The sequence below is a fragment of the Pseudomyrmex gracilis genome, unplaced genomic scaffold, assembly GCF_002006095.1.
Source record: "Pseudomyrmex gracilis isolate BER0280 unplaced genomic scaffold, ASM200609v1 scaffold_11, whole genome shotgun sequence".
NCBI classification, from domain to species: domain Eukaryota; kingdom Metazoa; phylum Arthropoda; class Insecta; order Hymenoptera; family Formicidae; genus Pseudomyrmex; species Pseudomyrmex gracilis.
This window is the reverse complement of record NW_018020595.1, coordinates 718,126-743,182: the sequence shown is the minus strand read 5'-3', so window position 1 is coordinate 743,182 and position 25,057 is coordinate 718,126. Positions and strand designations below refer to the sequence as shown.

At 40.6% G+C, this 25,057-nt stretch overlaps 5 protein-coding genes across 5 annotated transcripts in view; 2 read left to right on the top strand and 3 right to left on the bottom strand.

Annotated features, from left to right (window-relative positions):
* Positions 1–2,525, top strand: part of LOC109863562 — a 29,078-nt gene extending 26,553 nt beyond the window's left edge. The window contains exon 2 of the mRNA XM_020443834.1: positions 1,966–2,525. Coding sequence (XP_020299423.1) covers positions 1,966–2,220 — 255 coding nt within the window. The 3' untranslated portion in view covers positions 2,221–2,525. The remainder of the gene's footprint in view (positions 1–1,965) is intronic.
* Positions 2,526–2,629: 104 nt separating this feature from the next.
* Positions 2,630–7,164, bottom strand: LOC109863606 (threonylcarbamoyladenosine tRNA methylthiotransferase). The gene is made up of 2 exons (XM_020443919.1): positions 6,496–7,164; positions 2,630–6,349 (listed from the first exon to the last, which is right to left on the bottom strand). The coding sequence occupies exons 1-2, from the start codon at positions 6,891–6,893 to the stop codon at positions 5,125–5,127; spliced, it is 1,623 nt and encodes a 540-aa protein (XP_020299508.1). The 5' UTR covers positions 6,894–7,164; the 3' UTR covers positions 2,630–5,124.
* Positions 7,165–7,437: 273 nt separating this feature from the next.
* On the top strand, positions 7,438–9,311 carry LOC109863580 (electron transfer flavoprotein subunit beta). The gene is made up of 4 exons (XM_020443867.1): positions 7,438–7,674; positions 7,755–8,064; positions 8,209–8,297; positions 8,377–9,311. Exons 1-4 carry the CDS (start codon positions 7,624–7,626, stop codon positions 8,695–8,697), a joined length of 771 nt encoding a protein of 256 aa, XP_020299456.1. The 5' UTR covers positions 7,438–7,623; the 3' UTR covers positions 8,698–9,311.
* A 559-nt stretch (positions 9,312–9,870) lies between these two features.
* On the bottom strand, positions 9,871–13,314 carry LOC109863579 (protein UBASH3A homolog). The gene is made up of 4 exons (XM_020443866.1): positions 13,009–13,314; positions 12,388–12,625; positions 11,579–12,283; positions 9,871–11,501 (listed from the first exon to the last, which is right to left on the bottom strand). Exons 1-4 carry the CDS (start codon positions 13,113–13,115, stop codon positions 10,710–10,712), a joined length of 1,842 nt encoding a protein of 613 aa, XP_020299455.1. The 5' UTR covers positions 13,116–13,314; the 3' UTR covers positions 9,871–10,709.
* Positions 13,315–13,438: 124 nt separating this feature from the next.
* The window catches only part of LOC109863108 (serum response factor homolog), a 16,361-nt gene continuing 4,742 nt past the window's right edge, over positions 13,439–25,057 (bottom strand). The window contains exons 4-6 of the mRNA XM_020443302.1: positions 18,812–18,911; positions 17,085–17,216; positions 13,439–16,513 (exon numbers count right to left, since the gene is read on the bottom strand). Of these exons, the coding sequence (XP_020298891.1) occupies positions 16,305–16,513; positions 17,085–17,216; positions 18,812–18,911 (441 nt within the window). The 3' untranslated portion in view covers positions 13,439–16,304. The remainder of the gene's footprint in view (positions 16,514–17,084; positions 17,217–18,811; positions 18,912–25,057) is intronic.

Sequence of the window (25,057 nt, the reverse complement as noted above, 5' to 3'; positions counted from 1 at the left end):
CATTTCTCCAAAACTAGTTCCCACATTGTGTACTCGAAGTCCCACACAACCGGATACCAACAACTGCGTACATACAGATGCGTTGAAAACCGTTTTTTTAACAATCACCGTATAATTTTCATAATCGTTACTTTTTTTTTAAACAAATATATGTGCGTGCGCCATATGGCGTTTCAAATTATGATGCGAGATTCATTGATAGTCAGGTTCATTAGCGATGTCAAATTAATTATCAACCGGAAGAAAAATATTGCGTATACTACAAACGTTGCGAGTTGATGTCTTCATGTGTGAATGATCAATATTCGAAGTAACGTCTCAACGATATTGTTGCTATCAACACAAGAAAGCGAGAGAGATTAATGTTAAGTCATGTTATAATTACATCGATAAGCGTGTTTCTCGCTCATTCATCGCAGTCCATGTCACGTACTCTTTGTAGACGCTTCGGTGACGTACAATTCTCGGGACTCCCTTTTCATACGTGTACGCGCCACTCGAGCCGAACAGCCGCATTGTCGCGCCGAAGTGCGCAACAGTGTGGCAGCCAGTCTCGACGTTGATACTTCCATGTAGTAGGTACCAATCTTAATGAAAGAAAGCGCGCGCCTCCTGCATAGCCAACACATCTGTGTCGGCCGGGCTGATCGTGTTATATCACATCTATTTTGACATTGTTTTTTTTTCTTTTACATTATTGAAGAGAACTCGAATCAGAGTCGATTAATTTACTTCGATGTTGATTAACGTTGAATAATCTTGCACACATCCGTTAACTCGGCTCTTACTATTTTTTAATTTTATAACTTTGAGAGTCATTTTGTTTTTGATTGTAATGAATTTTTTGTACACTTGCTATGTTGTGACAGCGTCATCGTAACTTGTGGCCGCGCCGTTTCAATGAAGCACAGGAAGAACACGTTTCTTCTGTCAGCCGTGACGAACAGACAGACCGAGATTCGCTTCGAGCGCTTCACGCGAATTTTCTCACGCGCGCCGCTAATTAACGATGCGCGGCAGGACGATCGCGAGACTGCAGGATAATGCGAGAATCATGCGTGGATAACAATGCAATTTCTCTCTCTTTCTCTTTCTTTTTCTTTTTTTCTTTCTTGTAATAATGTGCTTGGATGTGCGTCAGATTAAAATGTTTCCTTGCACTTGAATAGCAATCACGGATTTTGCGAACAAAATAAAATTCGCGGAAAAAGACAAAAAATGTTTATCGAGTTTTTTAATTATTAAATTTTATAAATATGTTGATGTTTTTCGTATGTTTCAAAAGTGTTTTTTTAAATAATAATTTTGTTCTTTTATTAACATTTATAAGTTTTAACATACGCACGCACTTTGTGGGGGATCGGTGGAAGCTAACGGAGATCAAAAAGCGTACGCAGCGTTTCTTTAATCACCCATCTCCGTGCAAATCTTTAATGCGAAAGTTACCTGATAGGGTTAGTTATCAAAGTTCTTAGAAAGACGGTTCAAATGTATCGGCTGCTGTCGGATATAATCGTACTAACGGCACTGCAAAATTCCTACGTAGATATAAAGCACACTTTGTACATTGTGTTGTTTGTGCATTTCATCACGCAATATTATATTTACGTAATGTACCTCTCGTTGTCACACAGTGATGATATGTTAACTCTAATCCTGAACCGGTTTTAATCTTAAAAGTTAGCTGATTTCATTCGATTTTAAGATATTTAAAAAATTACAAAAATTCCGACATTTTTCAAGTGTCTATTAATATGTTGTTTAATAGAAAAACAGTTTTACATAATTTAGTTTTAATGATTTGAAGAGTTTTGAAAAATGTTGGATAAAAAAAAGATCCAAAGAATTAGGATTAATTACAGAGACAGCAGAGTCGCTTTTTATTGCTTTGTAATTTAAGCAACATTTTAATACAAACTAATATTTTTATTTTTTTGACTATTAACAACTAATTTCTCTTTACAGGCTAGTCGTACGCTCGCAAACGGCGAGTACCTGTTGCCATGTCCGAGATGCTCGTTTCCATGTTACGTGGACAGTGAGAAGAACGTGGGCACTTGCTCCAGGCAGGGTTGCTCCATCGAGTTCTGCGTCTCCTGCTCGTCGAGGCCTCACACGGGTCCGTGCAAAACGCCTCTGCTGGCCACCCCGACGAAACGCAATAACAGGCGTTTGATCGTCGGCTCGAGACAGAGCAAACGGAACTTACGGCGACTGTAAATCGATTTCCCCTCGAGTCCTTTGTGCCATGATTAAGTTCGCGCCATAATTGCCATATTTTCGAAGCTGTCATAATAACGAGGAAAGAAGATCGAGCTTGCTTGTCGTCGTCCTCGAGCGAAACCCTCGACACAGGGTGCCATATTTTCCTTTCTGTTGTTCATTTGCGTGTGCGTTTTTGTTTGTTTTTTTTAATTCAAAGTTTCACTCTGAACTTTCGTGATTGTCAACGGAACGTTCAGTCGTTGTATTTTATATTCCGTACCGGTGTATATGCGAAAAAAAAAAAAGACTGTCTGTAAATGTAATTTTTAGCAATTTTATTATTATTTCTATAAATAATTTTATAATTATTTCTAAATAAAATAAATACTCAATTCAAGACGTGATTTATTTAATTCGCGCAAAATGTAAAATTGTTATTTCACGACAATGTTAAACATGTGTGAGAGAGAAAGAAATATACATATGTATAATGGTTTGTACGTTTATACGCTTATACATGAGTCAGCGATATTTGTTCACAAAAACAAATAAGAGTGAGACTAGTTCTCACTCTGATATAAATTTCTTGCATAAATAACAAGTTTTAACGACACAATTAAAAATACTTATACCGTCTCAGTCTCAATTCCGTTCGCTACGCAGAACGCGCGCTATCGCACCGGTGAGCTCACCACGAACGTTCAGACGATCGCTCCGCGCGACAGAAGTGCGACAGAACTATTTTACCAGTTAATAATTGAGAGCGTAACGATATAATAAATTATTCTTCGTGTTTTATATTTATACAGCCGCGAGACTGTGTCTCCTATTTTATCGATACTTTGTTTGTACTACGTATTCCTATATAAAAATGCATTTGGTGTTTGATAAGTCAGCTCTCTTACGCTCTCTAAAACAGATGTAGACTGTGAGCACGACGTCAATCATATAGTGAGAAGATATTTAGTAGATACTTGCTCTCACACGCTCGCGATGTGCGCAAATTTAAACGCGAGCGTAATGTATCTGAGATTTTTAAAGACATCAATTCAGGGGAAGTTTTTCGCCAACTATGTATGTAGCAACACCTCAGTGCCTGCCTTTTCGACAGAGATCGATCCGAGAAAAAAATTTCGATATTTATCAAATTTAAAATCCTCTTACTATCGGATCATCCAAAATGATCGATTCCTTTTCATACTAAGTATACTCGCGTATTGTAATGTTTTAAATTATTTATATTGGATATTATTGTATTTTTTATCGTTACCTAAACCAAAATCGTTATTTGATATTTTAGTTGGAGGACTCGACTATTGTTATTCTACGTTATTTCATAATTTAACGACACGCTCAAATTATACCTACATCGTTTTACACACAGCTTTGTCTGCATCACTAAAATAACACTGCGTGTTAATGTAACGTTTTAATTTAAAAAAAACCAAATTGCATTTTAAATTCAATACACGATATCGCAATTTGCACAGATTAGTACAATCGAAGAGTAATCGGGCCTATTTATATTGTTCCGTGTGCGTGCCGTGTACGAACTTCGAACGTTTGATGTTGAATCCACATATACCTAGTCGGTTTGCAACCGATGATATGTTCAGAAAAACTGGCAGTGTGAATTTATAGAATCCCGTATGAGTTTAGTAACACGTTCACATCAAAATGTCATTTTTTACGGAAGAATTGGCAAATAATAGATGAAGAAGAGGAAGATTTAGAAAAAGAAAGAATAAAAAGATTGTGAGAAAAAAAGGAGAATTTATAATATTTATGAGGAATTAATTGTTGACAAACAAAAATTTAAAATTTGAAATTTTTTAACGTATTGTGTAGTATAATTATTATGCTGCATTATAAAAATTGCGCTTATTATTCTTCTAAGAACAGAAAGAATATTACGATTTCCGAAAAATCTGTAGAAAAAATATCGGAAGTTAGAAATTGATAGTGTAGGCACAAACGAAAAAACGGGCACGTAATGTACAAGTTGTTACATTTAAAAACATGGTAACAAATTTTGTTTGTTGCCTCAATCAAAATATGGCACGGACATGGAACTGTATGAATGCGGTCCTTACTTGTCCCAATGATTTTGCTTATATAAGTATTCTGATTTTCGATATCTCTGAATATACACAAAAATGTTTATTCATAGATTTAATACTCAGAAGATATTCTGGCGAGAATTTCGTTGCATGTTTCACACAGTCTGAGCTACTATTAAAAAAAAAAAAAAAAAGATAGAAACATGAAAGTGATACCAAATAAAGTGCGTCGTTAATATGCAATAAGAGAAATTTTGATATTTTTATATATGAAAGAATAAACACTATTTTAAATGTAATACAATTAGCACATAAGGAAATTATAATAATTTCTCTTGAAGATTTTATATATTTTATATATACTGTGTCACAAAAAATGCACGAAAATGCTCAATACTTTTCTTTTTTTTTTTCTGTATGTATTTATCTCTTTTTTGAAGAAATTCAATTTTGCGTTAGACAATGATTTTAGAAAAGGATTGTCTTGTAAGAGAAATGTTTAAAAACTGTTTCCAGTGAATTAAAAAATTGAAACGTTTTGTAAGCCCGCTCAGGGTTATAGTTTTTTTTGTACTATCAATTAAATATAATTATTTTTTTCTGCATAAATCTTGATCTTTGGTTTTTTTATCCACAGTTATATGTACCGATACACCAAACTGACAACGTTAATAGTAAGAGACTCATGTGTGTATGTATTTTATATTAAATAAATATTTATTTATTAATAATGTATTTATGTCACGGAGGATGTAGAATTCCATGTATTTATTTTGCTGTACAGTCTAGTATGTATAAACGTTTCCCTCCCTTCCACATGTAGTCTCAAAGATTATAAATTCTACATTTTTCTATATTTCTACGTCAGAAATATCCATAATATCCTACATATTACAGCGAATATCGGTATAATCATCAGGAAAGTGTATTTCAAAAGTTTTGTTTCCCGTGGTATTCCTGAGACAGTACCTTGTAATAAGGGAGGCCTCAATGCCGGAGACACACCTTCGTCAATCGGTTCTCCCATCATGGAAAATTTCGTCGCGCCCAAAATTCTCACATTGATCATTTTTCCCATGTACTTTTCCTTCATGGGGATCAATATCTGTTCGTAGAACTTGTTGTGACCCACGTAGTACTTTTTGTCGTGCGACACCTCTGTCACCAACACCTTCTCCACCAGGCCTATTTTCTGAACGTAAGAGAACGGTTCGTAAGAGTGGAAGAACTCCCACAACCTCTTGGTTCTTTTCTTTACTTCCTGCGCGGGCACCTTCGGCATTCTGGCGGCGGGCGTGCCGGGCCGTGAGAAGAATTGATTGATGAAGAGACTCGGGAACTGGTACTTCTGGCAGAGCGTCATTGTTTCCTCAAAGTCCGCCTCCGTTTCTGTCGGGAAGCCGCAGATGATATCAGTGGCGACGGTCAGACCTGGCACCTGCTCGCTCAGAACGTCCACCACGTACTCGAACTCGGCTCGCGTATACTCTCGCTTCATGTCCGACAACACCTGGTCACTGCCCGACTGCACCGGAATATGCAAGAAACTATAGACCCTGGGATGTCGCAGGATCTTGGCCATCTCGTCCAAGTGCTGCAGAATGTAAGGAGGATTGGTCATGCCAACGCGCATCATGCAACCTTCAGGGATCACCTCCACCAGTTGCCACAACAGTTTCGGCAAATTGGTACCGATGTCTAAGCCGTAAGCGCCCGTGTCCTCCGACGTGAGCCATAACTCGCACACGCCTTCCTCAAAAGCCTGCTTGGCTCGGTCCACTATCTCCTCTGGCAGATAACTGCCCAGGTCTCCCCGGGCGTGTTTTGTCTTACAGTAAGTACACTGATTAAGGCAGCCAGTGTTGATGGCTATAATTTCGATAAGCGGATTTCGCCGCACTTTTGGAAGACTCAGCATAGCACCACCTAACTTCTTGCCAAACATCTTCTTCTGATGCAAAAGTCTGACTGTGTGTCCTTTCAGGGTTTCTTCCACAACTTCGACCACTCGATCAATTTGTTGCACTCCAATTATACTCAGTCCCTGAAGGAAGGAAGATTTTGGAGCTCCTTGTGGCACACATCTAAAAGAAATACAAATGTAATGTCTGTTTAAAATAGTAGAGACTATTCTGAGATATTAAATGTATTTGATTTTTGATAAGTATGTCTCAATTTTTATATATATATTTCCTATATTCGCATATAATATCATTTACTTAATAAATACCCTGCAACCACAATGTGTTTTCCCATCTTCTTTCCATGCTCGATCTCATTTCTGAACTGACTCTCCGCAGGACTTTTAACAGTGCACGAATTCAACAACCAAAGATCAGCCTTGTGTTTGTCAGTAGACAGATTGTAACCGTATGCCGCCAACAGTCCGCTCATGTACTCGGCGTCCGAGGTGTTGTGTGTACAACCCCACGTCTTCACGTAGATCGTCTGTGTGCCGGGTATTATGCTCGACAGAACAGTCGGTTGCGGCGCCTCATATGGTTCTTGTTTTCGTTTTGGCCGTATCATGACACGCTTCCTGGAGCTGTATCGCTCCTTCGGCGTTAAGTCCTGCGAGGCGATCAAATCCTCGATGTCCTCGATAATATCGTTACACGGAGCAGGCATGTTTATTTAACAAAACCAATCTTGCAACTTGTTTGGTCTGTTGTTGCAACGTGTTGCGAGAGCGTTTGAAAAATTAGACACGTAATAAACCGCTAACTCCAGTAAAAACTGTCGTGGATATTTTCAAAACATTGAGATAAACAATAAAACTTTCGCGCAGTGATATATTGTTTGGATTTGCTATATCGTGTCAAACGTGACTTTTGCAGGTTAGAATATGTCGGAAGGTGCAACGTTTTCGACGAGGTGCAGGTGAATCGCTCCCGGAATGATCAGTGACGTCACTTTAAACAAAAATCAAACAATACGATTGGTCAACATTCTGCCAACTTGATGACGTCATTAGATGCTCCGAAAGCGATTTAAATTCGTACCGGTCAAAAACTTTAATGCGCATATGACTCACGTATTTCATGAAAACGAGCAACAACACAGACAAAAATTCTGATTAATCAATCCCCCACTACTTCTTTCTGACACTAGCGTCAGCTGTATTTCGCAACTTAAACTGTAATCTCAAGTTCCCCATCTGTGTTTGTTATGCCTTTATGTTTACCCTTTGGACTTTGTTTACATCTTACGAAAGTCTCCATATCAATTTTTTTTATTGATATCGATTAAAGTGATTGAACAAGATAGGAGCGAGCAATCTTTCATTTTGCTGTTTTCGCGCTGAATAAGATTCTTTAGATATAATATTTTTTTTTTCGCAGAAATAAAAAAAAGAAGAATGGCACGGGTACTTGTCGGTGTAAAACGAGTAATCGATTATGCAGTAAAGGTAACAAAAATAATATAAAATAGTATATAAAATGTTAAGAGAGTGTTTTATATATTTTTTTATGTACATTCTTCGTACAGATTCGTGTCAAGCCAGATAAGTCTGGCGTAGTTACGGATGGAATCAAACATTCGATGAACCCTTTTGATGAAATAGCCATAGAAGAGGCTGTGAGAATGAAGGAAAAGAAAATAGCCCAGGAGGTGATCGCGGTCAGTTGCGGACCGTCGCAATCTCAGGATGTGCTCAGGACGGCACTGGCAATGGGTGCGGATCGTGGAATTCATGTGGATGTGCCTGGTCCCGAGTATCAGACGTTGCAGCCTGTGCATGTCTCAAAAATACTGGCTAAGATAGCGCAGGAGGAGAAAGTAGATTTAATAATATTAGGTAAACGTTTATTCTTATCTCATATAGATACTAGATGTGTGATTAACAGTAGATAATTTCTGATGGTTGATTTTGACATACCTGGGTATTTGAAATTGTTAAACTTTATTTTTTCTCAAAACTTGGTGTATTATTGTGTTTCAGGAAAACAAGCAATTGACGACGACAATAATCACACAGCACAAATGACTGCCGGAGTTTTGGATTGGCCATCTGGAACATTTTGCAGCAAAGTAACATACGAGCAAACTTGTCATTTCACTACATTGCGCATATTATTTTTTTCATTGTTATTTTTGTGATGTGTTTCAGGTTGAAAATAACAACGGTGAATTGACCGTTACACGTGAAATTGACGGTGGGTTGGAGGTCGTCAAAATGAAGACTCCCGCGGTTCTGAGCGCTGATCTTCGTCTGAATGAGCCGCGCTACGCGACTCTGCCGAACATCATGAAGGCGAAGAAAAAACCTATAAAGAAGATCAGTCCGAAGGATCTCGGTGTGGACTTAACGCCGAGAATTAAAATAATCTCGGTGGAAGATCCACCCGTGAGAGAGGCAGGTGCCATTCTGCCGGATGTGGACACTTTAATTGCCAAGTTGAAGGAAGGTGGCCACATTCCTTCAGCTTAACGATTAAGGTTTCTGAATACTTAAGTGCGAAGCTCATGTGTTCACGGTGGCGCTATAAATTGTGCAATAGGTTTTCACATTAAGACCTGTATGTCGTTGTGGAGCGGAGAGGTCCTTGGTGAGATTTCTCTTTCCCTCGGAACCTAACCGTGCCAAACAATCGCCGTAGTGCGAAAACCTACTATATCCTTGTACATTGCACCCAAATTTATTCAAAAAACAGTGAACGAGAAGTTAGAAAAAAAGATTTTTTTCTTGTGTGCAATAATCTTAATACCTTGACTCTCACATGTCTTTAAACACATTTGATAAAAGATGTCACATATTTTGTCTTACTACTTCGACGATTAGATGTTAAGAGAGCGGTTGCTGGCAGCTGAAGAGCAACGGTATACGAAAAGGAAAATCCTCCATTGTAACTTTCATGTCCCGTGATTCGCGAATAAATTGAGTGCAATGTACAAAATAATGAACGATTATGTAGATAAAAATTTTTACCTTGCATATTTGTACCTTTGCAAAGAGAGACAAGTGTTAGATAATATTACATTTAATAAATACTGCATCTATATTCTTTATACACGTATACATACAATACATATATGCAAAATATATTTCTTTATTCCTGTTCGCACACCAGTTGAAACTTTCAATTCGATAAAAGCGGGACATATTTGTTTATAAATAACTCTGAGAATATATATCAAACGGTATTTTACATCGGAAGGTATTTATGCATATATAAATTTTATTTTCTGCAAAAAGATAACACACACATATCTCCCTCTCGATATAACGATTTTTATAAATTATATATGTTTTACTCTAAGCACATTTAATTGACATACGTCTAGAAGACTATAGATTCATATCAAGTGATGAAGGTAAAGCTCTTTTACGTAAGTGTCGTAATAAAATTCTATATATCGAATATTTTTCTATCAATGTAGATAAAATTGTGAACGATTGCGCATCTTTTGAATTATCTGGCGCTTCTGCCGTAACTTTACACGTCTCTAAGGTAAAATACAACGGACGATATATAAACATTGATTAGAAAATAATGCGCTATCCGCGTATACGCGCGTACCCATCACGCACTTTAGAATATATTAAATACATTTTTAAAAACTTTTTACGTAATATATGTATATATATATATTATATAAATAATACATTGTATATATGTATTACATAAATAATACATATATCTATTACATAATATATACGTACATATTTGTATGTATTTAAGCTCGGCAAGAAAATGTGTCCAATCAAGACTAGTACGTTTGTTGTGTTCTCTCGTTCAATACATTAAAATATAACACGTACATATACACATTTTTAACGCACTACGCAAACTAATCGTTCCGTGACAGGAAGAAAATTTTTCTACGCGCCAATTTTTCGCTTCAGCTTGAAAAGAAGAACGGCGCAAAACTAAGAAGAAAATTTTCTTTCTCTCTCGCGGATCGATACAATATAGGTCAATGCACATACATTTGTATATATGTACGCACACACAAAATCGATATAGCAGAAAATACCAACAATAACGTAATTTTGGCTAGTATGTTTGTGTGTATCTCTCTGTGTGTGCGTGCATATATGCACATTTATATATTTATAAGAATTAAGAAATAAAATAATTAATTTCATTACCCGTATCGGTTGTGTTCTCTGAGAGAATATTATTTAACAATCGAGCGATTGATCAACATTTATCGTATATATATTTTTGTTTATGTTAAGATTCCTGGATACGTTTATAGCCGTATGTATATTGAATCACGACGTCGGAAGCGAGAAATCGCGCGATTATCCAGAAGTCTTAAAGATATTATCACTTGAGAAGATTGATTTTTCGTTGAATTTTGTTGGTTCAATGTCGTAATAGACATTGAATAAAGTCGCACATAAAAATTTACGATTATGTAACAGTCTTTTACATAGGCTTTGTAGAGGGAAACATCTACCTTCCTCAGCAAAATTACACGCGCGCAACGTGTTCACTACATCAAAACCTTCCAGTCGAATCTGCAGTTGCTGGTGTGAGTGATCGGTGGGAAAGGGGGAGGATGCAACTGCCAGCCGTCGATGCCCTGACGCACGGTCAAGCACGCCAGATAAGGTACCCTTTGAACTAATCTAGTGACTTCAGCAGCCGGGGGAATCCTGCCGCCGGTCAGCTGCTTGGTGCACGCCGCCAAAGAAGCCGCGTGCGCCACTATTAATATATTTCCAACTGTACTCTCAATGATTTTCTTTATTAACTCGTGACTGCGCTCGTAATACTGCGCGGCGTTCTCTTTCAGCGGGAGTTCTTTAGCCTTCACGATCGGATTGTAATCAACGTCCACGTTGAATCCCGCTTTTATCAACTCGTCGGGACTCATCCAGGCGGGTATACCGTTCGGATACCACGCCAACCACTCTATCAGACCCGGCTCTACCTTTATCGGAATGTCGGACTTGAGTCCTTTCAAAATGTGAGCCAGCGTCTGCACGCAACGCAACGAGGGCGACGTGAAGGCAACGTCTATCCTGATACCGGACGAATTCATGGCCTCACCTACCAGATTCGCCTGCATCTCGCCCACGGTGGTCAGCGGAGTATCATTCTGAAAATCCTGGATACTTCTCGACGGTATTTCTTTGGGCATGTTCAAGTCACGACGTATGTAAGAGCCATTTAACTCGAAGGAATACGGGATCCACGAGCCGAAGGTGAAGTCTACTCTTTCGCCGTGTCGACATATGAAAATCTCTCGACACGGTGTTGCGGGCGCTTCCGATGCTGTCATCTGTTTGAAATCGATAGATTATAAGTCGGTATAAAGAATCTACACAAAATATATAATTTTTTTTCATAAGCGATTACCGGCTCCTCGGTGGTAACAACGCCGTCGGGTACGTCGACAGAATCGCTCGGAGACAAGACCGGTGGCGGTCTCCTGACTTTTGGGATTTCCTCCTCTTCCGTGCTATCCCATTTATTGTCGGTAATCGGAACGGTGACGTGCAACGTCCATGAGTCCGACTCGGCGGTTCTTTTGGTATGATTTAATGGCAAGTGACCGGATATGCCGGTCAGCCAGGAAATGCCCTCCACCCAACCGTCTGTTGAGGCGCTACACGCTCCCTCCGGTAAGTAGATGTAATCTCCTACTCTTAATTCTAATTCGTCGTGTTCTCGAGGTACATGGACGTGTGTCACTTTGTGCACGTGCAAGTTCTGCAGTCTCGAGTCCCTGGAATATAATCGCAGCTCCCAGTTGGCAGGCGTGTTTGGTCCCAACTTCTCGACCATCGAGCGAAGGGATTGAAACGAGTTGCCAGGGAACTGATAAGCCAGTGTGAGATGCAGAGACTTCACCTGCGGTTCGGCAGTGATACCTAGAGCGGCGATTTTATTGACGTAACGCACAGCAATGTTCTTCAGCCAATCTGCATTTATATCCTTGACAAAGAGGCCCATAAAATTAGGCGACACGTATGTTTCTAGCTCAATTTGTTCATGCAATCCGTCTTGCTGAACCACGCTCTCAACAGCATTTGCTAATTCCTCGGTAAACTCATCGGGAGCCTACAAATTTTTTCTTGCTGAGAACAGTATCTTCGTGTCTTTAGACGCAAATTTAAAATTGTTATATAAGACATTTAAAATTGCAGTAAAATTAAATGTCTTACATTGAAAAAAGAGACAAGGGTAATGTGCGGTGTAAAGTTGTGAGCGCCGTTCCATCCTAGATTTTTACTTTCTGTCCAGAACAATTCCAGCTGTTCAGCCAGAGGTCCGGTGGGACAAACATATAGAACATACTGTCGCTGTGTGTGAGAATCCAGAGTCGGATCTCTCACATGAGCCAGTAGCCAGTCTGATGCCAACTGTACACCACGATGTCCAGTTGCGGCTAATGCCTTTTCCCTGAGGAAAGCGTTTCATCGTTAATATCAAACGTGTCGGAAATTTCAAATTATTGTAAGTAATCTTTATAATTTTTTCAAACAGAAAAAAAACAGCATATGAGAGATTTCAAGAAAATGTTTGTTACAACACTTTTGCGATATGACGCTTTCAACGATATAGAAAAATGTCATTTATTTAAAAGAGTAACGCAAATTTTTTAAATCGAGAACTTCGAGATGTAAACTTGACTCGAGTGTGAAAAGTAACGCGAAGTTGCTGAGAGTCGTTCAAGGCCACATTTGACAGCTGTTTGTTTACAGTGAACGAGCCATACGCGTCGCGCGAATGCGCCGTGTCGAACGACAAGCGAGCGAGGTTTTGCGTAGCGAAGTCATACGTACGCGCGATGTTTCGGGAAGCCGAGCTGCAGAAGCGTTTGCAAAGGTGTCAAATGTTGTTTCAAAATTTTCGTGGGAGTCGGATTTTTCCGCGGCGGCAACGTCGCCATGACGGTACCATTACTGCGCTCACTACCCAGGTTGGCCAATCGCCACTGTGCGAAACAGAATCGCGGACTTTGTGTTTTGCAAGATTTGTTTATTTTTTGAATCACACAGGAGAGAGATAATGAATTATCGCACAAAGATAACGAGATAAGAAAAATAAACGTGTGTTGTGTGTACGCATTACATTATATATATGATCATATCATTAATTTTATATCACTAATTATAAATTATGTAAATTTTAACGTACTTTTTAGAACTTTAAATTAATTGTATTAGAGATTTGATGTAAAAAAAAACATGGAAAACAGAATGTAACGTGGATTTTATATATTTTTGTTCTTCATTCTTTATATATATATATATATATTTATGTATATATATATATATACGGCATTTGTTACAAACACTCTTCACGCAGCAGTATTTTCAGAAGTAATAAAAAAATTAGGATATACACGTGTATGTGTGTACATATATATATATGTATGCATCTACATATATATTTATATATAAAATAGACAAAGTAAAACGTAATATACACGCGTTATTGCTCGTCTTTCGTGGGATTTCTCGCTTTCGCACGCGCCCTCTTACACACATCCTTTGTACATAGACAAATGATGGTTAATATTCACGACCATGAGCCGTTATATATGTTTGTCTCTTGGGTTACATTAATTCTTTGAATATTTAATAGTTAATCAGAAGCGTAAATCTTTTTTTTTTGTTTTTTTTAAACTTTTTTTTTTGCACGACTCATTACACAAGTTGTTTTTTCCTCTCTATTTGACGGCTAAAGATTTTCGTAGGTAGGTTACTAGTATGCGCCTTCGATTAGATAGAAACCTTCTCAACAAACGCTTCATATTGCAAACTATCGCAGTATTATTAAGAAAGAAAAAAAAAACAGAATCAAACACACCTAAACATACACAGAAAAACTGCGGCCGCGAAGCACCCATTACAAACAACGAAGTATATCGTAGTATGAATAAAGATAAAAAGAACAACAATTGGTTTTTGTCATTGTCTTACAAAAATTTATCGATAACGCGAAGAATCACTTAAGTAAAAACAATAAGTACAATCAAGAACAACGAATCCTTCTTTTTATTTTATCCATACCATTATATTTGGATACACATTACGCTGAAGCCCAACAAACGATAACAACTGTAATTCGATTTGAAAAATTCTCAATATTGCACATTTTGGCATTAACGATTCCTATCCTACGAGTTTGCGTAGACTCGTCGCGACTGTCGCCCGTGGCGCTTAACAGAGTCGCCGATAACGTTCTGTACAAGTTGTGATCCTTTACACATGAGAGATCACGCGTATCGGCGAAAGAACAATCGCGCGAACACAATTCTTGTAATTCTCATTAGGTTGCGATCATCTTTTTGTCTACTTTGTATCTCTCGAGGTTTTATTGTTCTGTGTGTTTTACGCAAGTTTAGTTCTGCATAATGACGAAACATGACACGAGAGACGATTGAAAATTGATAAATATCCCGAAACGACGCACAGATAGCGACGGTATTCACAGTTGTAACGATAATGAGCCAGCGCGTTTTGGCATTTGTTCCTCTAAAAGGATGAAACTTGACAACGGCAATGTGATGTCATAAATGTTGTATTGCTACATGTGCGCCGTTTCCGGATACTTATCAATCGCCCCACGTACGTTGCTTCTTTCACAAGTCGGATGTCATTGTCAATATATATAATCCACTACGATCTAACAAATCTAAATTGGCATTAATCGCTGGCAGAACGCTCAATGTGTCACGTTGAAAATTGTTGTCACGCACAGAGTTCACTGAACAACGACATCTTGACAATCTGATAAATATTTTATATATGTATATATATTTTCAATACGTCAAACTTGGCATATCGGCGCAGTACCGTCGGTGAAAATTGTTGACGCGCGATTTTGTCGATTATTTCATTGCGTTATTTCTGACAATATATTTTTAACACAAAGTGGCAAAGACTATAAGAGACAAATCGATCATTCAGGATGCCAAAATAATTCGACGACGCTTAATCTTTTGCGAGTTTTTTCTATCGAAAAACGGACGTCAAATGTTCCGCGATAATTTTTCACAAAATGTGACCTTACTTAAATTTGTTGTTTCCGAACGATAGAAAGATTTTGTGAGATCATTTTCAATCGTAAAAATCAATGCCGAGACATTTCGAAAACTCTCTCTTTGTGTTATCGGGCCACATATAATCCATTGTCTTTCTCTGTTTCGTCTCTTTCATTGAAAGATGCTTTTCGCAATTTTTTAAATCAAATAAGATGCTCAGATCCACTTTTAAGGTGTCAAAAAAAAAAAACAATTCAAGATTAATAAGATCATAGAACGCGTAACACCAAAGTCTAAAATCATCGGAATTATTTTGGACAAAAGATTAAGCAAGACGAATATTGTGTTCGTGTGCAATGTCAGTCTTACAATTGGCAGTGAGCATTCTCGGAGAATACACGCTCTATTGAATACGGTACTTTTTGTTTCTACTAAGGGTGAGTGTGACTCTGGTTAGAAGTATTGTGACAGAAAGCGCACGAGAGAGCGGCGGATGTCGCCGACGTATGTTTGCACGCAAGAGAAATACAAAATGACCGATTGGATTATTCGAATATGTAATTGACTAAGTGGTTCGTTTGCCGATACCTCCGGGCCGGTAGGAGGATGTCAAGAATAATTCTCAAATTACAATTCGCAATTGACAAGTTTGCAGTTACGGTAGACGTCACGATAAAATAATTTTTTTCCAGCGTCGTTCGACTTAATCGATTAGTTTCAGAAATCCACGAAAAGCGCCATTCGCATCGCAAACGTAGTTCCATATTCAAATGAACGATGTGTGAGTATTGTGGTTCTTATTATCAAATTCTTGTTACGATTCTAGTCGTTACGATTCCGTATACGGTTTCTCTCGCGACTAAAGGAGAGAATTGCGATTTCACATGGTGAGGCTCATATAGTTGCAATCAAGAACTTCACTCGACATTTATTTATCCGGACACGTGGAGGTATCACAAAGTTCATGAGGATCCGCCGTGCGAGAAATCCGCGAGTTTTTTTTTGTTTCCGTAATTCGTTTCTACGCGCGACGCAACGAAGGAAGTCTGATCAACTACTTTCATCCGTCGACGGAAAACTTTTCTCGCGTCACTCCCGATCCTTGCTCAGGTCGGAGGGCAGATCGCCGCAGGTGGACAACGCGGCCGTGGTTGTGTTCGTCGTCGTCGTCGTCGTCGTGGGCGACTTGGAAGTCTTCTTGGAGGTCACCGGTAGAGACAGTCCGGCGCTCATCGCGACGTTCAGCGGTATCGTGATGAACGGCTGGTTCGACTGCGACGAGTTTGTCACCGATGTACCTACAAAGCAATCGCAAGGGAAAGACAAATGAGACACAAACGCGGAAACGCTGCTGTTTTCTTTCCGTTTCTCTAATCTTGTTGTCCTCTATCAGTCTTTTTCATTGGCGGTGGCTAGATCGATTCGAGACCCGTTAGATATTTGTTGAAATTAAATTGTTTTTTTGTTTTTAAAGAAATTTAAACTTGTGCAAATAAACATTCAGAATTTCGTAATCTCGGACATGTAAAAAAAGGTATATTCATATCCACACCGTAGGCCGTCACCACGACCAGACCAGTTTGTGTTTATGCAAAATTATTAGTCATAATCTCACGCGCTCGGCAATTATCTTCCGGGAATGTTGCCGATGATTCAGGCGAGATGAGAACGGGAGAGTGAGATTTTTAACGAGCTCATCGCGCGAGTTTGCGGTGTGGTGCCCGCAATTCTAAGCTAAGTTCTGTCCTTCTGGCAAATCCTTCGCGTGAGGACATTTCGAAACGCGTGCGACAATTGCGCAAAACTCCCGATGCGTTCTTCGCAACGGCGGCGGCGGCGGCGGCGGCGGCAACAGAGAGAAAGACCTACCTCCGTCTTGAGACATTTGCACCGGTTGTCCGTTTTGTCCTCCTATGCCGAGCAAAACCCCTGGACTGGGCGAATAAATGACACTCTGCGGCATCTGGTACATGATTCCTGCAGAGAACGAAGGCACATTTCCTACGAAATTAAAGAAAAATTTGAAGCGTATCAATCAAATAAATTCGACGATTGGCGCGCGCTTGGGGAGGTATTTATTGTCGCAAGACAATCGTGAGGAGATCGGATCTCACACATCTCGCTTACTAAAGTAGAAGAAAATATTTTTCTTTATGATATAGGTTTGCCATTGTCGTGCTAGTCACGTGTACGAAATGCGAAAAACGATTTCTACGTAAAATGACAAAAAAAAAAAACCCCCAGAAAACTAGAGGAAGCTGTTGTTTCTCGAGAACAATTGATGTCGCGCACGCCGATCGCAAATGCGTAAGTCCAGGTCCAGCAAGGATAATCTGTATTTAGCACGTGAAATTTGTTTAGTAGAACACATTCGGTAAATTCCTCTCGGAACCAAGCGAACGCGTCGAATTACAAGGATATTCTTCTCTCGCGTGCGCTAATCATACAACCAGTCGGACAAACGGTCTTAATTAATACAATTCAGCGTGCGCACACGGCGCGCATATTTATCCTTCGTCGGAATGACGAATTTTTTTGCCTTCGTTGCACCGCAGAGGCACATACATATCATCGTCGCGCGCGTTCGTGGAACGCGCGGGGGGAAACCGGTAATGACCAGCGGTCTTATCGTTCGAAATTCGCGACGGAGATCCGGAGCGCGTTTCGAAGTTGGCCGGAGGCGGCGAGTTGCTCGCTCGCTCGCTCGCTCTTTCGCGGGGGAGGGGAACGGGGAAGAAGAAAAAAAAAGCGCAGGCTCTCTCGATCGATAGCGGCCTCTCGGTGGAATGGCATCCACGCGACACATTAGCATCGATATTTATGTGTACACCTGCATCGTGGTTGCGCAAAGCGGAGACGAGCGAGCGGGCTTTTGACCGGATCCTACTTCCCAGTTAGGCAGCGCGGTTGCCGTCTAAGTTTGGTCATCGCCGACCGCGCGCGACTCCTTTACGGACTCCCTACACGGATAACCCCGTCATCGCTCTCCTCGCACGCCTTTCGCATTTTAAACGTCCCTTCCCCTTCTGTCTCTCTCTCTCTCTCTCTCTTTCTCAACTCCCTCTCTCTTTCTGTATATCTCGCTACTTCTTCCGTCCACTGTCTTACCAATGTTTCTCTCCCTCCTTTCTCACGTTTTGCTCTCTCTTTCGCCGTCTCTTCTTCCTCACCGCCTCCTACCGTGTACGCATATATACGTGTGTTTACCTGTCCATTTGCTCACTCGCTCACTCGTGCTCGCGACCAGCTGTTTATTATCAGGCGCGCGATGAGGTCAAGCGCGACGCAAATGGTATCGATGAACAATTAGACGATGTGCTCAGCGTGCGAATAACGGCGGACGGGGGCGGCGCGAATAACGACGTCGGTGATTTGGGAATTTTTGAGTTTCTCCGCTTTGTTTAATCGTCAATCTCGCGCGCGCGCGCGCGCGTTTTGACTCCAATAATCGCGCTCGCTCAGTGATGAGTAATTCGTCAAGTTTTGATCGACAAAGCAGTAAAATTCCAAGAGGGAAGACGACGACAAGCAGGTTGCTCGAATTCTGATCCGGTTTTCGCACAGTTTTCCGACGAACAGCCGTTCGCGAGACTCACCCGAATGATTAATCTTGAGAGGATCCTTCGTGTCGCCGTCACTCGTGTCGTCGTCGCTTTCGTTCGCGCAAACGTCGGATCTGGGCGACCCACCTTCCTCCTGAAATGAAACGAAAAGAAAAAAACAAAATGACATCTGGTTAAAAATGCTCCAGAGAAATATGCCGAATCGTCAGAAGAGGGGAACGAGATGGGACGTGATAAGGCGCGAGCAAGTACGCGATTTTTTTTTTTTTGTTTTTTTGTAGCGAAGAATCGAGCCGAACAACAGTCGGAACAACAACAATAAGCGTACCCGCCAATCGTACATGCGTTCGTGTGTGCGTGCTTACATGCATAAATACATAGATACACATTCACTTATATACATACATAAATATCCACATATGTACATACACAAACATACATACCCCTACCTATCTACACACTTACTTACCTATCTATCTAGCTATCTACCTACGTACGAACGCGTACGTACGTACCCACCTATCTATCTACCAACCTACCTACCTACCAACCTACCTACCTATCTACCTACCTACCTACCTATCTACCTACCTACCTACCTACCTACCTAGCGGACAGAGATGCGCCGGCTTGTTCGCGCTCCTTATATGGTCATCTCTCGCAGACTTCACTCGCGCGAGTGCGCGCGGTTCACTCGCAGAGAAGAGAGATTCCCGCGAATTTACTCGCGGCCCTTGGCCGCGTCTCTCCGGTGCCGTTTCTCATATCCCGCGAGCGGAACTTTCTCCCCTCGGCACTTCCTCCCTAGTCGAATGGTGCCGTTTGCGCGCTCATGCGGGATCACCGTTCGTTCACCGTCCGTTTAATCTGTCATGAATTTCGCAAGTTGTGTCTCGAGTGATACAACACGAAGTTGTTCCATCCGCGAAATATCTACATGTTGTCCTTCGAAACGACAACGATTGGGATTTTTTTTTTTTTTTTGGTTTCTACACAGATTCTGGAGTTCTGCACTTCGTTCTCTTGTTACTTAAATAATAATGATATTTACCTTCGTTTACCATTTTCGTCCTTTCATTTCTACGACACTTTCAGCGGAAAACAATACACGTGTGTACTTAAGCGCGCTCCATTGTTGAAGGTGGTTCTTTACGACGCAAACGAGACCGCGCATCGCGGTTTATGCTAATTAACTTTTGATCGAGTGTGGTCGGGCAAATTGCGGGGACGCGCCGCGATGCGCTCGAATTGTCCGCGAGGGACCAAGACTGGAGAGAGAAAGAGAGAGAGAGAGAGAGAGAGGCGGTACCAATTGGAAAGCTCGAAAAGCCGCGCGATTCCGCCGCGACGATGCTTATTCGCCGCCGGCGGGTCGCAGTGCGCTCGCTTCCGACTTATTATTCGCTCCCCTTTCCTACCCCGCTGTTTACCCGAGGCGGGTGCGCGCGCGCGCGCGCGCGTACGCGTACGTATGCGTGCGTAGAGAAGGCGCGACAAAAAGCAACGCATTCCTGACTCTTAAGTCGGATTCTATATAAGTGTCTGCCATCGCGAACATTGCCTGTATATGGCGACAACTGGGCTTTGACAAAGGTGACCGTATAAGGAACTCCGCTTCCACCTTCCGTGCGTGCGTGCGTGCGTGCGTGCGTGCGTGCGCTTGTTTCTCTCTTTCGCTCTCTTTCCCTTACAGGACGTCTTCGAACCAGTTCCGTCTTTCCGTCTCTCTTTCTCTCGTTTTTGCCCTTTCTCCCGCGCGCCAGTGCGTGCGTGCGTGCGTGTGTGTGCGCGCGTTCGCGCGCGCGATGTGATCCACTTGGATACGTGCCCTCTTCGTCCGCGACTACGGCGAAAACGCGGTCGTCGTTACGCCATTGGATCGCGACTTATCGTGTTCGGACCTCTCGGTGACGGGGGTTGCGATTCGCTGTCTGGTGAATCGTCGAACCACCCTGCGGTACCGGAAGTTCTGCTTATTTCCGTATTATCCGACGTGACGTGAGCGCTGCGAATGCGTCATCAACAACCAACAAAGATGCTCTTCTCACAGCGAAGTGGATCAGTTTAAATATGAAAGTCCGCAAGAGAATTAATGAGAGATTCCCGTGAATCGATTTCCAAACTTGGATGAATGTCAGTGTCTCATCAAAGCATCTTTTTGTTTTACAAACTAGAACAAAGGATCATATCATGGAGAGAGGAAAAATCACTGTTTAGTGTGTAATGGATAACGTACATATCTGGAAAGGAAGGACAGACACTTCTCGGAGATTTGTGTCGTTTAACATTGTTCGTCAATTTTTGCAAAATTGCATTTCTTACCCTTTCCTCACTCCTTTCCCACTCCGTCCACTCGTTCTTATTATACAGTCGTCAGGATCGCTTACTTGAACTTTTATTCTCGAAAGTAGCAAAGAACGAGATATTTTTGCTACATTTTTATGTCTCTTCTCGTTTACATAAAGTTCCGGACGAATAAAAGAAAGAAATGAAACACAAAATAAAATCACGAGGATATCCGAAACGAATCTCATCAATTGTTTTGTATTTTAAGATACAATGCTTGTGTAATATTTGCTTATTAGTTCGCTTATTCGAACGTCCTTCTATAATGCTAAAACAAATGTACATTAAAAAAAATTATATCAACGTGTGTCCGTACAGTAAAATATAAACGATAATACATCTGTTGTTTTGATTCGATGTTACGGCGCTTTTTTCTCGATCTTCGACTTTTTTTTTCTTTTTTTTTTTTTTGATCGACATATCATCGAAATTACGTTCTATATTGCGCGCGCTTCTCACGCGGTTTGTTTCACCATCGAACACATTGACCATCGTATCGTATTTATTTATTTTTTTATTTTTTTAAGAATGCGCCATATGCGACAACGCAACTTACATAGCAATTCCATTAGAAATAAAGGAAATCCCTAACACGCTGTGCGTGGAATGTGCTCTTTTGGACCTCTAAATATATCCCGAAGCAGATTGTCAAAAATAGGTATATGTCGGTTTCGAGAGCCTGAGAAACGCGAAAGAAGATTCTGACATCTCCGTTTTACCGAAGAAGCTCGGAATCCCGAGATATTTCATTGCGAGATTCGACGAGCCTGTACACACATCGAGAACGGAGAACAACAATCGAGATTCAATTTAAATATTGAAAAATAAACTGTATACAAATTTAACGAAACGTCAATTATCAGCAATAAATTTTACAGTCACATAAAATAATCGTTTTTTTTTTTAAGAAATTGAACAATTGTCTCAGCGACATGTTGATAGTCTGCGTAGAAATAATTGCACGTATCCCAATACGCATGTATGTTTTTTTTTTCTACATTATTTCAACAGCTTCGTAAAAAACATATACTTATCCGAGATACGTGTGTCATTGGGCAATTTTAGAAAAAAAAAAAAAAAACAAAGCAAGGAATTTTTAGAGATACCTACCTGTGACCCGAAGGATAGTGAAACATAACGTAGATATGCCGAGCACGAAAATATGCCTATCGACAGCAAAGTGACCAAGTCGAATCAAGCGATCGAGTTCGAACGAGTGATACTGTGATTATCTTGTACAGGGATTATATATTCGTATACGATGGATATATATATATATTCATGTGTGTGTGTGTGTGTGTATGCGTGTGTATAATCGTAAAAATATATAAATATTATCACAGTATTTTACAATTAACAAAAATGCTATGTACACACAAGTGTCTAGAATACTAAACTATTTGAAAGCTGCAGCAATCGCAGGCGTATTCTATGAGAAATTGTGTAAACGGTATTATATTAATATTATTATTATCTCTATACACACAATGCTAAAACGTGATCTCGTCGGATCCGTCCCGTAGTCTCCGGAACCTACAGAACGGACGCAACCCTGCAACAGGACTGCAATGGTTACCCTGTCACAGGTCGCAGACTCGTGTTGTTGTTGTTGTTGATGTTATTATTATTATTATTATTCTTATTTATTATTGTTATCGTCATCATCATCATTATTATTATTATTTGTACTTTCTGCACATGTAAACGCGCGGAGAATCATAGATACTACAGAGTTTTTCCATACATCTATTTGCTCCTCGCTTACGTTACTTTCGTCATCTTGATTCTTTTTGTCAAGTAATACAGAAGTCAACAAACTATATATATATATATATATATAATATATACACACATACGCATGCACAATAAAAATGTCGATGGATACGAGAGCGACGTGTCGCTCGCGCGAGAAGGAGGCGAGAGGGTGAAAAACCGGGACGGGGATTAAATTAAAAAAAGGGTCAGTTTAAATACTCTAAGCTACTTAATTCTATGAAAAAAAGACAATTTCAAAGTAACTACACATGCCAGTTGCGGTACACAACACGTTACAAAAGAAACAAAGGAAACACAACAGACGAGACACAACGATGGTCAATTATGTTAAAAAAAAAGAAAAAAAAGAAAAAAAACAATGCGCAACAATATTCAAGCGTGCATTGCCGCGTTCGCTCGGACTCGCATCCACGCCACCGATATTTCGCCTCGGAGGAGGCGACACAAATCCTTTTTTTCAATTTGAAAACTCCGGGACTCGCCGATCTTTCCTCGTGAAGTAAAATCGCACGCGCATCTTGTAGATACACGAAGAAAAAAAATACTAACACATCCTCTACACGTCGACTTACAGTAACGATATGTACACACGCTGTGCTTTTGTTTAATAAATAGAAGTTAATGTATTTCTCAATAAATACGATTTAAGTTAAATATAAAAAAAAAAAAAAAAAAAACGAGAAACATGTGAGAAAGAGAGAGAGCTTGTTGGACGAGTGCTGCTGTTGGGATTGCGCGCGAATAATTTTTCTCTTACTATCGCAAACCGGGTGCAATTTTTCCCTAATCTATCTATAATCTACAGAACGTGTTAATTAATTAATTCCTTCTTTCTCGCACATAATCTTTATTGTCACACACCTTAGTCGTACGTCGAACTTTTTGCGCAGCTCGCGATCGTCTGTCTCTATTCGATAGACCGTTCCGTCGAAAATACGCTCGAGATCTCGCGAATCATCACTCGTGATGATCCGATTGTTGAAAAAAAAAAATGTACTCCTCCACTTCAGTGTCTACTTTTCTCTAATTATCTTTTCATGTTCCGACGAGAGAGAATTCCATCTCGAATTTTTTCACGCGCGAGAACGTGAATCGCTCGGAGCGACTTCGATTTCGATCAAGATTCAACCAATGTATGTAACACGTACATACTAATGTGTTCGTGTATTAAATATATGTAAGTTTCATGTGCTCGGACTAGATTTGCGCGCGCGGAACCAGCCGCATATTCAAATACAAACTGACGCTCAAGCTGTGATGCGCTCGCAAAGAGGCTCGAGTTACTTTCGTGTTCGAATTATTAATTTTCGATAAATATATCATCGCGCCGTGATACGTCGTAGCGCTTAAAGGGAAATCAAGCCGACGACGTGAATGTAAGAGAAATTATTTCGGTATCTAACATCCGCGGCGCGTACGCGCCTTGCGTCAGCGCGCGCTAAAATAGTCGCACATCGTTTCCCATTTCCCGATAGGAAACATTTAATTTATGTTCAAAGTCGAAACGTCCCGTGACTCCGCTTTCATCATCGGTTCTTTCAATTTGCAAATATCAAAGAGATTTTATCAGTAAATGTTATCGGTAAATTTTCTCTTCGTCGCAAAATATCTCCAATTCGCGCGCTCCGAGCAACGTGCGCACATAATATTGCACTAAAAATTTCACTAATCTTTTTCGTTCTTTGTACGTAAAATACATTGCACAAAAATTGTCTCGGACTGACGTCGTTTTCATCGCAATTATCCGACCTACGAGTATCGGCACAAGACAATCAAATAATTCTCTCTTCTCCGAGTATTTTTTGATTCTCAGTGACGACGACGTTACGCATCGTCGCAGAAACCTACCTCGCGACTATCCACCTCTATCGAAACGCGATAGAAAAAACGGGGAATAGGCAAAGAGCGAAGCAAATGGATCGAAGCGCGTACTACCGTTGAGGATGCGAGTGCGACATGTGAGGATGATAGGCGGCGTGATGAGGTGGCAGGGGCGAGGGACAGGATTGTTGGTACGGGCCCCCGGCGAGCATCGGGCCCGGGCTTGAGCACGGAACGAGATGCGAGCTCGGCGAAGCCGCGGCATGTGCATGCGCGATGAGGTGCGCGTGCTGCGCGTGCGAGGGTGGCGCGTGCTGCGAACCCGGCGGCGGTGGT

Bases quoted from the DNA above. Each gene is read 5' to 3' on its own strand.
- LOC109863606 (XM_020443919.1), bottom strand. From the start codon at position 6,893: ATGCCTGCTCCGTGTAACGATATTATCGAGGACATCGAGGATTTGATC. The intron at 6,350-6,495 runs GTATTTATTAAG...TATTTCTTTTAG, and splicing joins AAACACATTGTGGTTGCAGG to ATGTGTGCCACAAGGAGCTC.
- LOC109863580 (XM_020443867.1), top strand. From the start codon at position 7,624: ATGGCACGGGTACTTGTCGGTGTAAAACGAGTAATCGATTATGCAGTA. The intron at 7,675-7,754 runs GTAACAAAAATA...TTCTTCGTACAG, and splicing joins TAATCGATTATGCAGTAAAG to ATTCGTGTCAAGCCAGATAA. The intron at 8,298-8,376 runs GTAACATACGAG...GATGTGTTTCAG, and splicing joins CTGGAACATTTTGCAGCAAA to GTTGAAAATAACAACGGTGA.
- LOC109863579 (XM_020443866.1), bottom strand. From the start codon at position 13,115: ATGGCGACGTTGCCGCCGCGGAAAAATCCGACTCCCACGAAAATTTTG. The intron at 12,626-13,008 runs GTACGTATGACT...CGCTTTCCTCAG, and splicing joins GGCTTCCCGAAACATCGCGC to GGAAAAGGCATTAGCCGCAA. The intron at 11,502-11,578 runs GTAATCGCTTAT...GATTTCAAACAG, and splicing joins TTGTTACCACCGAGGAGCCG to ATGACAGCATCGGAAGCGCC.